At 43.2% G+C, this 15,916-nt stretch overlaps 1 protein-coding gene across 1 annotated transcript in view; it reads right to left on the bottom strand.

Moving 5' to 3' along the window:
* Positions 1-15,916, bottom strand: part of runx3 (RUNX family transcription factor 3) — a 52,842-nt gene that overhangs the window by 21,015 nt on the left and 15,911 nt on the right. The window contains exons 3-5 of the mRNA XM_042500672.2: positions 10,235-10,476; positions 9,333-9,489; positions 7,806-7,910 (exon numbers count right to left, since the gene is read on the bottom strand). Coding sequence (XP_042356606.1) covers positions 7,806-7,910; positions 9,333-9,489; positions 10,235-10,476 — 504 coding nt within the window. The remainder of the gene's footprint in view (positions 1-7,805; positions 7,911-9,332; positions 9,490-10,234; positions 10,477-15,916) is intronic.

Genomic DNA, 15,916 nt, shown 5'->3' with positions numbered 1-15,916 from the left:
AGCCACACGCAGACATTACACTGCTTTATGCTCATTTACATAATACTTTCATAACACTTTAAGTATGAATGCATTAAGTTTTATGACTATATTAGTACTGTGGATTGAATGCACAGACTGTTTATTTCCTGGGTTATAAACTACGTGTGATTTGACGTCTGTGTCATAAACATGGCAGCACGGAATACAGAGGCAAGTGGGGTTTTTTGGAAACATTATTTTCATTTCGGCTTTCAGGAGGTGGTCAGCAAAAAAGTTTTGGCATGCTTTTATCAGCAGTTTGCCCCCCTCTGACCACAGCTGGGGGATCATCTGGTCCCTCAGGCAGATGCATCAGTCTCTCTAGGGACATCAGCAGTGTGAAAATCCCCCTCGCAGGTCTGAAAACAAGCTGCTCACAGCGGAAGTTGCTACATGAGACTGTTTGAGCGAAGAGCGCAGCCTTCCTTTTCTGATAAGGGGATAAAGCTCTTTGCGTGTGTGTGTGTGTGTTTCTGTGTGTCTGTGTGTGTGTGTGTGTGTGTGTGTATGTGCGCGTAACAGAAGCAGTGCCACGCAAGGACAGCCCTACAGCGAGGCAGGTCGAGGCAGGCAGAGAGAATGAAGGGGTGCCAAAATAAGACCCAATGCACCCGGATTCTCTGACAATACAGCAGGGCCCGTAGCACATTGAGAGCAATCATCCCTCTTTTGTCCCTCCATTCCACGTGTGTGTGTGTGTGTGTGTGTGTGTGTGTGTGTGTGTGTGTGTGTGTGTGTGTGTGTGTGTGTGTGTGTGTGTATGTGTGTAACTGTCTTCCACTCTGGAGTTGAGGCGTGTTGGGGTTGATATGAGCGCTGTTTTTTAGCCCTTTTTGGCGGCTTGCCTGCAGACTTCATAGATTTCCCAGTGCTGCTGCTGCTGCTGCTGCTGCTTTGGCCTTGTCGAGGCACAGAAGGCCTATTTGGCTCCGGTGACAGATCATATTAAAGCAATAAGCTGCTTCGAGTGTGTTATTTTAGCTCTAATGGTGAATGGGGGTTGTTGTGCGTGTCTGTTTGCGCATACGTGGTAGTCAGGTTGTTGTAAGCAGCGAGGTGCCGGGGGAAAGGTGGGGGCCTCGCAAGGCTGTGGGAAAGGAAAGCAAGCTGCCGTTGTCACATACATCAATGCAACGCCAGCAGATGTGTCAAACGGCTTCGCGTTCACACCTTTGTGCATACTAGCTCGCACACAATAATGTGCAACAAGCATGCATTTGCCCCCAGACACACACACACACACAAACACACACACACACACACACACACACACACACACACACACACACACACACACGTAGTTCCACAGAATTGATATTCCAGGTGGGTCAGAGTCAATGTGTGAAATGTCAGATGTGTGAATTTTCCACTGTGAGGGCATGCACTTTGAGTACTTTCTATATCATGTTAGTGGACTGCTGTAGTAGTAGTGCGGAGGTTACAAAGATTGACCTCTCCTCCTTTTTTCTGTGATGTTTCCAGCCAAGGCTTCCCTCTGTGTTTACCCAGAGGATTACAACCTTCCTTGCTCCTGGAAGCAAAAGAAAGATCTTGCTACACCTATTATTTGCTCACTGTTCCTAACCATTAAGACCCGAAGAAATAAATATCCAAAACCGCAGGGTGGTGGTACACAGCGTCTTTTCCAGTAACCAGCAGGTGCCTTCTTCCCACAAACCAACGCCCCCCCCAACACATACACACACACACTCTCCACCCCCGTCCCCACTGCCCCAACACAGAAGACGGTTTATTGTCATAATGCAGCAGGGGAGAAAATATTCCTCCACTCATGGGCCATTTATTTTTCTAAATGCAGAACGGAACTTTTATTGAATTACGGCTGAAAGGTCGTAATGGCTCCCTCCTGTATGGGTCAGTGTAAATAAGGAAGAGTGAGCACACACAGAGTGGGCATTTTACTTCCCTTCATAGGTAGGTAAACAGGAAAGACGCTTGGCTGGTGAATTTAGAGGGGAGCGGGTGTGGGAGGGCAGCGGTGACATTGGCCGAGCTCGGCAGTGATTCTGAGAAAATGTCTTCTCCTTGCATCATCAGAGCGAATTAGTAGCGCTGTCTGGGACCCTCTGTAAATAATTCGGTAGTAGACCCTGCTGCTCTATCTGGCGTCAGCGAATACAGGGTGGAAATTTTTGTCTGAATGGAAAAAAGAAAGGGCATTTCGCCCCGAGGCTATTGTGTGTGTCTTTGGCAGTCATCAACTGGCCTGAGGAGGGGGACATCTCGCTGTTTCGAAATGTTAGACAATGTTGTTCTTTTTTCCTGTTTTTAGTAGCAACTGACGCCGCAGCAACATGCCGAAGAGCGAACAGAGGCAGCTAAAGGGAGGAGAGAAAAAAAATAGACTACATTTTCTGTGTTTATATCTCTGTTTAATTGAGGTATTTAGACTAATTAGCTCTGCATTCACAGGGAAGCCTAAGTACAAAAGCCTAAGTAGGATTACCAACAGCTGTGTGTGCACATTGTGTGTGTGTGTGTGTGTGTGTGTGTGTGTGTGTGTGTGTGTGCAGCCTCAAAGCTTCTAGATGTGGTTAAGGTGGCAACAGTGGTCAAAGAGCTTCCCATCTCAGTCCTTTATTTACCCTCCCACAACAAAATTTGATTATATTACAGATGCTTTCATGTCTGTCCAATTGCGCGTTAATGACTCTGACAGCAACAGTCATGCATTCATTTATATCCAACGATAAAAAGACCTCAGAGTAGTTTCAAAAAATATTTTCAATAAACGACACAATGCGGTTGCTCGTCCCTAATACATTTTGCACAACTACCGGAGGAAACTGTCCTCATCCGCCACCCGTCACAAGCCTCAGACCTCAGAATGTGTTTCCCCTTCTGAAATCAGTCCAAACCTATTCAATATGCACTGCTGCATTCCAGCGGATTTATCAGTTGGCCAATATTTACTCTGCTTCTAATCACTGAGGCCAAGTATGACGCGTCTTGAGTGACCCCAGGGAGGAGGAACGTCGCGGTCGACGGCTTCCAGTCACTGCAGACGCCACATAGCGTCATGTCTCTGAAGAAGACATAAAATCTCCCCGTTATCTGCCCCCATCTGTCTGTCAGTGGTACACTATCTGCTCCACCAAATCATAAATGAAGTGGTCATGAGTTTAGTTGATGAGATTAATCTCTGTGTGTGTGTGTGTGTGTGTGTGTGTGTGTGTGTGTGTGTGTGTGTGTGTGTGTGTGTGTTTTCATGCCGCCATGTCTTCAGGTTATTCGTCTGAGAGTCATGGCGAGCCCTCAGGAGTCAGGAAAGCACCCAGCATCAGACATGCCACTTTTTTTTCCCCCTCCCCTGGCACTGATACACCTGTAGGCCTTTCTTTCAAAGACACCCATCTCCATTTTCAAACATCAAAGTTGCCTTTGAGAGAGCAATTCGCACCGAGGGTGAGCCCTTTCATGTGATTTGTGGAGCATGGGCGTGGTTCTATGGGGGCCGACTTAAAGAGATGGACGCACCTGGCAGGTGTATGAGCTGAGCACCCGCACACGCAAATCCATATGCATGCTATCTTTTTGTTTACTCTGCAGAGAGACTGCAATATCACAGGAAAAATAACACAGCAAATGTCATTGTTTGCTTATTTGCATACTTTGTACAGTCTGTGTGCCAAATGCAAATAGAATCAACCCGCCAACTCCAACATGCACCCCCGCCGGCCCCGCTCCCCCCTCCACCCCTACGCCCGCCATTCTCCTGCTGGAGCTGTGCGAACACACCCAGCCGAGCAAACAGAGGCAACAAAACACGACAGCGCTTGTGTGTGATTTCGGTGGATGCGTGGGCCCATGGGTGGGGAAGTGCGTGAGCTTGATCTGCATGTATGCAGGTATTGCATGTACACTATATAATTGTGTTAGCGGTTAGGGTGTATTCATGTGTATCATTTTCAAAGCTCATCAGACAAATTGCCACTCTGACCTCAACGTACAACAGGCTTCCACATCCTCAACATTATAACAACTGCCTCTCCTTTCTATGTCTTTAACCTCAAAAACCCTCAGACGTGTGGGTGCGAACAAAAACAGTCTGCAAGAACTTTTTTCTGAAAAAAATTTGAATAAATAATAAAAAATAACCAAACACATGCCTGATTTGCGTCAACGTTTTGAATGAATTTCAGCTGGGTTAAAAAATAAGCTTTTTATTTAATCAATCTGATTCAGCTGTAAAAGTGTTCCTTGTAACTTGAGCGTCACACAGACTTGAGCTTTGAGTGCTGATTTTCACACACAGATAGCAGCTTTGAGTCTGTCCCCAGAAATTCACAAAAATAACTTTATCTAACCTCAGTTTCAAAATCATTCATACACAAACTTTTTCGTACCCTCTTAATTATTTTCTTTATCTTAAGATTTACATATCTGTAAATGACATCTCTATATTTGTAAAAAAACATTTCCTTTATGATCACAAAGACTTTTTTCACACATTTAAATACTTTTGTGCTAAATATTAAAAAAAAACAAACCCAACCACTTAAAAAGAAGACATACGTCCCCGCACTGCGCAAATTATTTCTGAACATCATTTCACAAGCTCAAAATATTTCCCTTTTTTTTAATCTCTCTGACCTGTGGTGAGTTCATCTTTTCTTTCCGGGGACAGATTAATTTCAGGTTGAGAGATACAGAAATACAAACAGCCCCTCCCCCTGACTCCGTGGGTAAATAGGCAGCAGCTGATGTCATCTATAAGTGAGGGAGTGAGAACGACACCAAAAATATAGCTGTGGGATTAATTGGTGAGAATAACCCTACAGGGGAGCATCAAATGTGTGAGCGGTGGTGAGGAGGAATCTGATAACAGCGACAAACAGGGAGGGTCCTGACACTTATGTCATCTGCTTTCCTTTTTCTGTGTTTTAAGCTCAGCTCTTGTCGTTAGATGTGGCATGTTTGTTGAAGCTGCTGCTCAGACAGAAGTGGTGTGTTCAGTTGCAACAGTTGTGCTTCCAGTTTGGCCTCAGCAGAAGTTTGATAATATAGTATGACAGCTACATCTGGGGGGATGGTGGTGGTGGTGGTGGTGGTGGTGGTGGGGGGGATGATGACGAATGCCGGATGTGTGATGAGGAAATCAGCAGCAAAGGAGACAAAAATACTTAGCTGAACATTTCGCCTACTTTCTGTTCAGGAACACAGCCCTGCCTGTGCATGTTTATATCATTTACATGTGTATGTGTGTGGGCATGTAAAAATACATTAGTGTCCACATTTGTGCCCATGTGTGTCTATGTTGCAACTCGAGTGTTTTCAGAGGGCCTGGTGTCTCTTTGTTACATTGGCACAGGCGAGCTGCCACCGCCGCTGCAGGCCTGTCCATCAGGTTCTCCTGACTGGATCAGTAAACATTAATAAAACCTCCTCCCTGTGTGCCAGCTCCTGCCGCGACTCGGCTGGCAAGCATGCAAATGCCGGCCCTACACAAACAGCACGTAAGGCCGGCGGACAGGTGAGCACAGCGCGGCCAAGTCTGGCTTCAGGCTGTCTGCACTCGATGAATGATAAAGCTGAGAGTGCAAAGGCAACATTATGCAGCATTGCTGATGAAAACTAAAAAAAAATGTGGAATTAAAGCAGTGAGAATTGGGTTTGTAATGGAAAAGTGCTGTGAGTTTAATGTGTTGGCAAAAGTGCCTCTCTATTTTGGCTCTAAATGTCTTACAGCAGATATGATGCGGTGCCTTGTGGTTAGAGAAGAATCTGATTATTTTTATGGCCCTAATAATGACTGAATGGAAGTGTGTGTGCTCCTGTGCTTTGACGGTGTTGGGATGACTGATACGCTTTTAGAATGTGCTTCTTGTTTAAATAAGAAAGCTCCTTTATCTCATCTCACCAGTGATTTCTTTTTTGAGGCTATGAGTCTTTCAATAAGCGGAATTGGAGTGAAAACTCATCTGAGGCTCAGATCTGACAGCCGGCTCAAACCGACATAATGAACAATATAAATGTGCTGCATTTCAAAATGCTTACTCTGTTAACTGTGAGCTGTTTCCTGGTTTGGCTGGATCTGTTTTCACTGCCCAGTGACTGAATGTTTTATTCATTTTTCAGATAAGCTTTTACTCAGTATTTCAGCCATCTTAACATCTCCACAAATCAAATGATCTCTTGTTCCAGGGGGCTACACTGTAGGAGGTACATATTGAAATCATACTTGCATGCATTTTTTTTTTCAAATCGGCCTTTGCAAAAGTTTATTTTCTGTTATTCTACCAATTCCCTCTCAGCAGCGTGTACTAGAGTTTAATGGAGCCCTAAATTCCTCCTGCCCTATATTAAACAGTGTCACTTTATAGCACCCAGCGCCAGAGTAAAAGTAGCACGGGCCACTCTGACGCCTCAGCTGGAGCTGCAACATGTTGACAGACAGACATGGAGACAACCTTAATGTACACAGTTATTTCAAGCTGAGACACTAGCAGATGCACATGAGAATGCATTTCTGCAGACACTTTTTTTTTTCTTTTAACAAAAGACAAATTGAAACCATCTACCCCCCCCCACACACACACACAGTTTATAATTATCTCCCTCCTTTGCAGTCACTATTCTCTTTAATGCCTCTGCAAATAGCGTCCAGTCTGGCAGGTGGGGGGGTTGATGCCCCTCTCTGTGTGCCCCACGGCTCCCTGTCTGCCAGCCTATATCCCCCCTCATGTGGCACTTGCTACCACTCTCTCTTGCCCCTGCTGTGGTCTGTTTTGACTGGGCTAGATCCCCCCTGTCCCAAATATCCCCCTCAACAGACATGAGCACAAGCCCCAGCTATCCGCCCGTTCACAGACCTTTAAAACATTGCAATCTACAACATGATCCCCTCATAGGGCGATCATGAAACCCATCTCTTCTATCCAAACTTGATCTCATGAAAAAATCCACGCACAGAGGCCACTCAGCCCCCTGACTCATGTAAGTAACACTCCACCATCCCTCACAGCAGCAGCATTAAACCACATGAGAACGTAGCTGTGGCTGTACGGTGGCGCTAACAGCTTTAGCACGCCGGGCCTCCCTGCCAGGCCTAACAGTGGCCGGAGTCTGCCCTGTGTTAAATCAACGAGCCACTTATGTGGTCGGTCAGGTACGACCCTTCTGACCAGCACAGGGGAAGGTGAGGAGGAGGAGGGAGGAGGGGTCGACTGAGCTGAGCCACCTGCGGCTTGGAGACTCACTCAGCTCCTCTTAGTGGTCTTTGGTTTTGACTTAATATGCTTTACAGTTTCCTCTGACTAGGCCAGTCCATGTGCCCCTGCTGCACACACACACACACACACACACACACACACAGACACAGACACACACATACTGCACTACTGACTTGTGAGGACAATGTGCTGCCCTGCATTCATTCTCAGGAGTCTTACCATAACTGCCGCACACCCATCCCCAACCTTAACCTAGTTTTAATTCTAATCTTAACCCCAAAACCAAGTCTCAACCCTAAAATACCTCTAGTAGAAACCGAATTTTGGCAAATATTATCGTGTGAACAGATTTTTACCTCAATTTGATGGATACGCACACATGCACACACAGATGCTTACAGTGTTAGATTTTCATATATCATCTGCATATGACTCATGCAGTTGTTTTAGCATGCAGAGATACTCACAGCCCCCCACACACTTTCAGAACCAGGAATAGCTGCTTTTGACTGGGTGGCTCTGCAGCATTCACATCACGCCACAGAGCATTGAAGCAACAGTGTTGGTGGGTGTGTGCGCGCGTGTACTCACTGCGCGGTTCTCGGGGTCCATCCACGGTGACTTTGATGGCGCGGTGATACGTGGCCACTTGTGGCGGTCCGGTGAACACGGTGATGGTCAGAGTGAAGCTCTTTCCTGCAGCACAGTAAACATATCCATTAGATTTATGCAAGACATGTCGTGGCCCTTTCGAATTATCTCTGAACTATGTCTTCGCAACAATACTTTGCTTGTTCAATTTGAAATCATCCCCGGCTTTTGTCCCATCCTCCTTTGAATTAAGGAAGCAAAAAAAGAGGAAGGGACCACCTCTTTTGATGGCTTGGTATGATTTAGATTATTGAGAGAATGTGTTCCAGATTGTCCGAAAAGGGTTTACAGCGATAGTTTATTGTTCAACAAGGCAGGATCTTGCTCCCATCTGCATCAAAGTCGATGCAGAGGGAGGAAGGCTGCGCCGTGCAGCGGCTCCGGTGCTCGGTAAAAAGGCAGCTCTTGTTAAAAAAGAGACTGAGTAGGTGGAAAGAAGAAAAAAGAGCAATCCTCGGGGTGGGTTAATTGACCGCAGAAATAAAAGGTATTGACTACATTTTTTTTTCATTTGGCGAAAAGATCAATTTCGCATTCATAAAATCACAGCTCTTTATTTAGCATTCAAATTGCATCTAAAAGGCCAGAAGAGGCTTTGGGGGGAGTGAGGGAAATTCCTCATCTAGTTGAAGATTTTTTAATGAACAACCATGCTTTTAATGTTATTTTTATTTCATTTTAGTATTTGTTCCTGAAAAATACATAGGTTTTAAATCTGTCACAAAAATGTCGCAGGCCTTTGGAATTACGACAAGCATTCCATCCTGCAACAGGCCTTCATGTGTGATTTTTTTTTTTCCTTTTTTCATCACATAAATTAAACACAATAGAGCGCGATAAATAGTGCGTATTAGGCTTTAAGCTTTTTGGTGTCGGAGATAGTTTGACAAATCGCCCCAGGACGTGAATTGCGAGGTGGTTCTTTTATCCATGCCTCAGACTTACACTATAATTATTTGTGTTCCCCGGGATTTAGAAAATCACAGACACATCGACTGTTCACCGTGACGCAAGCCAGATGTTTCGGATGACACCCATGGACGTTAGTTGGCAAAATGTGGGCACTAAAATGATTCCAGATCTGTACTTTTTAATCTTTGTAATAGACAACAGATATCTGAAAAATATTTCAAAAGCCATATTTGAAGGAGTTTCCTATGTGTGTGCAACATATCTGGTGACCGAGACGTTTAATATTTTTTTCACATTCAGTAAAAAAGTAATAACATGCTTTCACTTGTCAGTCGTCCGCTTAGACGCAGAAATATGATCCATTATATTTTTATAAGCGCGTTTCCAAATGTTGCTGCAAATGGCATTACAAGCAGTTCTCGCAGTGTGTGTGTGTGTGTGGTGTGTGTGGTGTGTGTGGTGTGTGTGTGTGTGTGTGTGTGTGTGTGTGTGTGTGTGTGTGTGTGTGTGTGTGAAAGAGAGATTGAGACAGAGACTGAGAGAGTTTGAGCTCACCTCGTCCGCTCCTGCCCACAAAGCGCAGGTCGTTAAAGCGGGCCACCTGGTTCTTCATCACGGCGGAGGCGTTCCTCAGCTCGGCCGAGTAGTTCTCGTCGTTCCCGGCCATCACGGTGACCAGAGTCCCATCGGGGACGTCACCGAGAGCCACGACCTGCACGGGAGAAAGCGGGCGGTCACTCTGGGTCACCAAACCAAATGTACACACCGCGCGTAAAACCGCATCCGACTCCCATAATAATAAGCAGGAATAACTTAACAATTTCACCAGCGTGTCAGCAATAAAACACAAATCATAAAGGCTGTGGCTTTCATTACACCCTCCAATGTGTGCTAAGACATTTAAATATAGATGATTGCACATGCGTTTCATCATCTACTCTATTAATATTATTTATTTTCCTTGTGCTCTCATCGGATCTGATCCAAATACATTATTTACACAATAAAAGGCTTAATATTCACATAAGCCACACATATTTCCCTATAAAGCATAAAAGATATAAATACATAAGACAGAAAAATATAATAATAGAAAATTAGATGTTTTTCTGAGACTTCTTGTAATTTCAGACTTCTCATCTGCAACATTTTCTGACCCAATTTAGGATGTTATTATTTTGGAGGATGCCATTGGAAGCCAATAAAAGCAGAGCTTATCTAATGATTTAACATACAACAGCAAAATGTAGAAACAAAAAAAAAAAAAATCCACAGCCAACTCTTATTTATAAGAATAAATTCAATTAAATGACTAACTTAAAAGGCATGTAGCTGGACTACAGTCATGTTTTTTAAAATAGTCTGTTCTCATTTTTTCTTCCCACAGTTAGAAAACCACAGTGTGCGTCATTTAAGTAAAATGAAATAAAGTCAAATTAGAGGCCATTGCGTCTTGCCTTGAAAGCCACGGGGAGCGTCTTGTTGCACCTCCAGTGAGACGGCAGCACGGAGCAGAGGAAGTTGGGGCTGTCGGTCCTGACCAGCTCGCCGGCGTGGTCCGCCAGGACGTCCACCACGTTCCTGGTGTCCGGTCTTGACCTGAGGGGCCCCGGGGTGGCCATGGCCCCGTTGCCGTCTCCAAGCTTACTGCAGGGGAAGGACGTGGAGGGCGGCGTGAACCGTCTGGTGGTGGGCGGCTCTACGGGAATATGCATCACAACAGTTTGGGTCAGTGCCACCTGGCCGGGTTTATCAGAAGAGCAGGACTCTTTTCTTGGAGGACAAAAACAGTTTTTGAAATGTCTTGTTCCTCAGACGCGGACGGTCTCAGGAGTCCACTGCAGGAGCGCAAAGGATGGAGGCGAGAGCGCACTGAAGACTGAGAGCTGCGCTACCTTAAACAGAAACAATAAACTGTGATGACTGCGTGTTAGATCATCCGCACAGGATGTGTCAGCCTGAGGAGCATCAGGGTTCTCTAACTAAACGCACAAAGTGTCCAAAGTCTCTCACAATGCTGAACTTGTGTCTTATATCTGTCGCACACTTGATGGACAGTTTGAGCCGCGTGTTTACAAACTATCAACACTTTAAAATCAGTCAGTAGATCTTTAAAATCAATTATAGCCGATCAGTGGCGATGTGTTGGCAGTGATCATGTAATCCAGCCGTGATGCAGAGAGTTAGACAATCCAGCTGACTCTTAAAGTTTAAAATAAATTCGACTAAACAGCCAGACTTTGCCAGACGCGTCTTCAATTCTCACCAAACTCCGCTGAAAAAAAACGCCTATAACTAAACGAATATCGACAGTCAAACTTGTACGATACACCAGTGTCCTTTTGTTGCATAAAAGTTGTCGGAACTTTATCCTCGTTGGATCTCTCTCCACAAAAGCAAGCGTTATTCAGTTGCGTCCTCTCCAGCTGAGTTTCCTTTAAAGTTATCCTTTAGCGCGAGGGTTATAGGGCGCGAGAAGGAGCCGTGAGGCTGAACGGAGTGCAGAGTGCCGCGATATTATTTTACCCGAGTCATTTTAGTGTTTAGTGGTTGGGAGTGTGGAGATGATTTCCACCAATGAATCTGCTGGGTTGGGCTTTCACCAGACCAATCAAACTGTGCGCCTTCTTCAGCTCTGTATACTGTTGTCACACACGAGCCGAGTTATTGATACATATCTCTGCTTTTCTCTCTGCTTGTGTGTGTGTTTAAAAAAAAAACAAAAAACAAAACGAATATTATATATATATGATAGACGTTAACATGATGCAGGGAGAAATTAGGAGTTAAAAGACGGGACATGTGGTTTTTACTTAAGTGCATGAAAAATGAATTATTTGGACATTTTAAATTATTGCCAGTAACATAAGCAGCGTTGGCATTAGATGAAGGAACTCTAAAAATGGGAAAGATATTGGATGTGATGGATTTAAAACTGTAAAATAAGTGATTCTGGTTTGGTGCAAAGCAGCCTTTGTGTTGTGTGGATTTATGACAGTTTAATTGATGGAAATAAGATCTGCATCACCATCACACTTTGACCTATTTTTCTCCAGTTGTTTATAATGGATCTGAATAAGGTTTTAGACTACAGAGACCTGTGGTTTTACTCCCATTTATTCATTTTGATGCTGTGTGGAGGCTTCACACCTCCTCTCCAGGTAAATAACATTTTCATAAGTGAAATTATGGGTGGCAGACAGATCCGTATCACTTTAATTGACTGAATTGCATTAATAAGAGAATTATAATAAACAGGCAAACGTGTTGTTTCCACATCAAAAGGCACGACAGACAAATAAGTGTGTGTATGTGTGTGTGTGCCAGAGGCTGAATTCATTAGTAACCTTAAATGTTGGGGGTTACATTAAATGACGGCACACCCTGAACAGCACCTCCGCCATGCTGCTTTCTGACACTAGTTGGCGCATTTGCCTTTTCAATCGCTGTCAGCTCAGACAGTCTGAGGCAGACATTTCACATGAGAGGAGAAAAAGAAACTTTTATCTGTGCTCGGAGATAGTCGGAAATCTGGATTAATTTAAGCCACATCAGTTAAACGAACTCCATTGTGAAATATGTGCGTCGTTACAAGAAGTGACATTTTTACGCATCCAGATTTGGGTTTTTGTTGATTTACAAACATCTTCATTATTGTTGAGAAATTGAATTACGTTAAAAGCACTGACATTTATTCGTTTAATTGCCGCGCACTAAAGACATGTAATGGATCGCAGTGAATATTCCCGTTTCAAAATATAGAATTTAAAGAATTCGATGGTGCATTATTTTGTGATTTTTATTGTAAATTCATGAGCAGGTTTCCAAACATTGCTTACAACACTGTATACACGGTTATAATGCTGGTTCCAGTGAGCTCTGACAGTTAGTCATTGATCATGATAGTATAAACATTATTCTGATATTATTATTATATTTTTTTTGCGATATTACTGATTCAGAAAGTAATTTTAAAAAATCTGTCAGATTTCATCTAGAGTCATCAAAATCGCTCCAAAACATGACAAAATGATTTATGTTTTCAGTTCAATTATTTTACAGGAAATTGACGGTAAAATAATTATTGAACAAGTCATGAATTTTCGTTGAGGCGCATTTTAAAATGCGTTCAATCAGTCGATGTTTCATTTTAATAATAACACAATTTATTTTCGCATGCGCGCGCCTCTGTGTGCGTGCGTCGGTTCTTAAGTTGTTTACTCGCATGAGAATAAATTAAGTGCAGTTAAGTGGCGTGAGGAGTCATCGGAGTGGCTTCACATTTTCCCTTAATTTCCCCCCATCACACTAAATCAGAGCCAGAGAGAGAGAGAGAGACGGAGAGAGATGCAGGGAACCTTTTTAAAAGTTAAAAAAAGACGGTCTCTAATTACAGCAATGTACAAATAATGCAGGACTATTAGAGCTTATTTTCACAATAGCTGTTTATGGGATCAAACCTGCACAACACTAACATAACACCTGGTGATGTGTCAATGCAGCATGTGCAAACACACATAGAGGAAAAGCAGAAAAAAATCTGTTTAAATACAGTAAGCTGTATCTGAATTATCTGCTGTGACTCCTATAAATCAAGTCTACATACATGATCTGTGTGTCTCTTGGCATTTTTATTATTTTATTGTTTTCTTTATTTTATTATATTTTTTTTACATGCCTCCAAAAAAATCTTTAATGCCAAAAAAATGGGAGATGAGTTTTTCCCTTATCTGCTGTGAGGGTCAGAGGACAGAGGGATGTCCTATGTTGTAAATCCATATCAGGCAAATTATGATTTGTGATATTTGGCCTGAAATATACAATTTAATTGAATTAAAACATTTTTAGGGGCCTTTTTCTTTTTAGGTCACAGAAATATTAACCTATAGGCTTGTGTAACACTCTGACACTTGTTTGCGGTTGCTTGTTATTTTGGTGAACTAGGACAGTGGTTCAGTGGGGTGTGGTGACACATTTAAAAAAAATCTCACTATTTTACACACTAAAAAGTATTCCTATAATTCTGGCGATGGAGCCATTGCTATCATCCCATCAATTCAGAAAACAAGAGAAATCGCTCTTTATAAGCAACACCTGATGGTCCATGGCCTGATGTGTTTCAGTTTTTCTCATATTGACTTGAAAATGTCAGGGGACCCCATAACACACAAGCATATTCCACTGTTAAACCCAAATCTCTCCATCTAACAGCAGCAGCTACTGTAAATCCCCACAGTCCTGAGTGCAAAAATCACCTCTGATCAGATCACCTATCATGAGGCCTCTATTTTTGCGTCCAGCTCATCTGGGACAATGACAATGCCGGTGATATTTTAGTCGTTCTCCTGCCTTGGTTCATTATTAATACGTGACCACACTCCCTGGCTATACCCTCCTCAGCCGTAATGTTGCGCTCCGGGCGCCTGTCACATTTAGACCTCCACATTTCAACATGCAGTTTCTTCAGTTTCAGCCGCACAGGCATTGAGGACGGAGCCCGCCGTGCCCCTGAACGATTTTTAATGATCCGGGAGGGTTAGGCCTGAAATCAAGACAGAACTCGTGGAGGATATGTGAAACCCCTGGACCCACCTCAAATGGACCTCAGCATATAGTATTCTTACCAATGAAGGTTAAAAAGAAAATAGATCCTTCAGATATAATCCAAGCTATCACAGCATTGTTTACTGAAAACTTGTGACTGAGAGGTAGCTGTATTTCAGACCTGAATCATAACGTGCTCTCATAACAAAAAAGGGCTTCCCTGTGGTATTAGAAAATGGTTTGTTGGCTATAAAAACACCATGAAGCAGCAGCACGCTCAAACGCTTCTAAATGGGACCTGAACAAAATGTTCAAAATGAAGTTTAACTAATGTTTCCTTAGAGTCTTTACAAAGCAGCACTTCCTCTTGTGTGTGTATAAAACCAAAGGAAAGCTACTTCAGGTTTTATGTGTAATGAGTCACATTGTAAAGACTAATATGAGTATGATCCCCATTAGCAAAGAAACCAGTGGAAGCCTTTGGGGTGTGTAAATGTATACCTGACTCCAAATGCCACCCACACTGCCTTCAGTGCCACTTAAAAGTCACTTTGAAGACAGGGACAGTCTCTGATTCGTGGAGATGGCTTTAACGTTTTTCATCTTTTTTTTTTTTTACCGAATATGATCTATTAGGCTGCGTAAACTCCCGGGCTATTTTCAGCCATGCACACATAAGCCTTCGGATGGGTAGCTATTCATTTGGAAAAGGGGGCTATGGGGGCAATTAGAAATAGTTTGAGGTTCGGCGATGACATAAGACAAAGATTTCTATCTTTAGAGGAGCTGTGGCGGTCACACATTTCTGTACATTCACAAATTACAGGGCAAGCTTTGGCCCTCAACCCACCGAATGCATTCCTTCCGAAAAGTGTCTGCTCGGATTTCAGCCGGGGGTTTCTGCTCAGTGGAAATATGAGTGTTCTGAATGGACGACTTCTATGAAATGGAGTTTTATTCCTCTCGGATTAAATTAGCTCTACTTTGGGGCTCGGGGTATTTTTTTGTATGAATGATGAATTCTGCGGTGGCTGTGGAACGCCGGGCTTGTTTACCCTTCCCTCCTCTTTTTTGGGGGGGGACGTTGCTTGCTATGAAATGGACTTTTTCTGCTTGATATGACAAGAGTGTCTGTGATTAGACTTCCAAGCATGATGTAAGTCACCAAAGCCATTTGTGCCAGTCCCCTCAAAGCCAAATCATATTCTAGCGTTGGGAGTGTTTATATACACAAGTATATGGAGAAACTTTTAAACAACAGTGAGTGGGTACAGACTGTTTGGGTTTTGGGCTCTCGCTGCTCTGATGGCTGATTCTCTCTCAAATTTTGATTACATAATGTGTCAGCACATCACAATTGGTGGTCATTTTTGTCCATTTTGATGTTCAGACAAGAAAATAGGAAACACATTGAACAATTTTGATCATATAAATGTGTATGTTATTTTTTCTTCACCAGGGCTGTCTGTGTTAGTTTTAATGATCACTGGAATGCACTTGTGTACTCAAACTTTGTTTGAGCTCTTAATTACCTTTAAACACTTTATTTTTATTTAAATTTCTATAGTTTTCTTATATAATTTTCCCCTTGCAGT

This window comes from Plectropomus leopardus, chromosome 14 (genome assembly GCF_026936395.1).
Source record: "Plectropomus leopardus strain MGB_pleo_1.0 chromosome 14, ASM2693639v1, whole genome shotgun sequence".
Classification (NCBI taxonomy): domain Eukaryota; kingdom Metazoa; phylum Chordata; class Actinopteri; order Perciformes; family Serranidae; genus Plectropomus; species Plectropomus leopardus.
The sequence above is the reverse complement of the archived record's forward strand: the minus strand, read 5'-3'. Positions and strand labels throughout refer to the sequence as shown.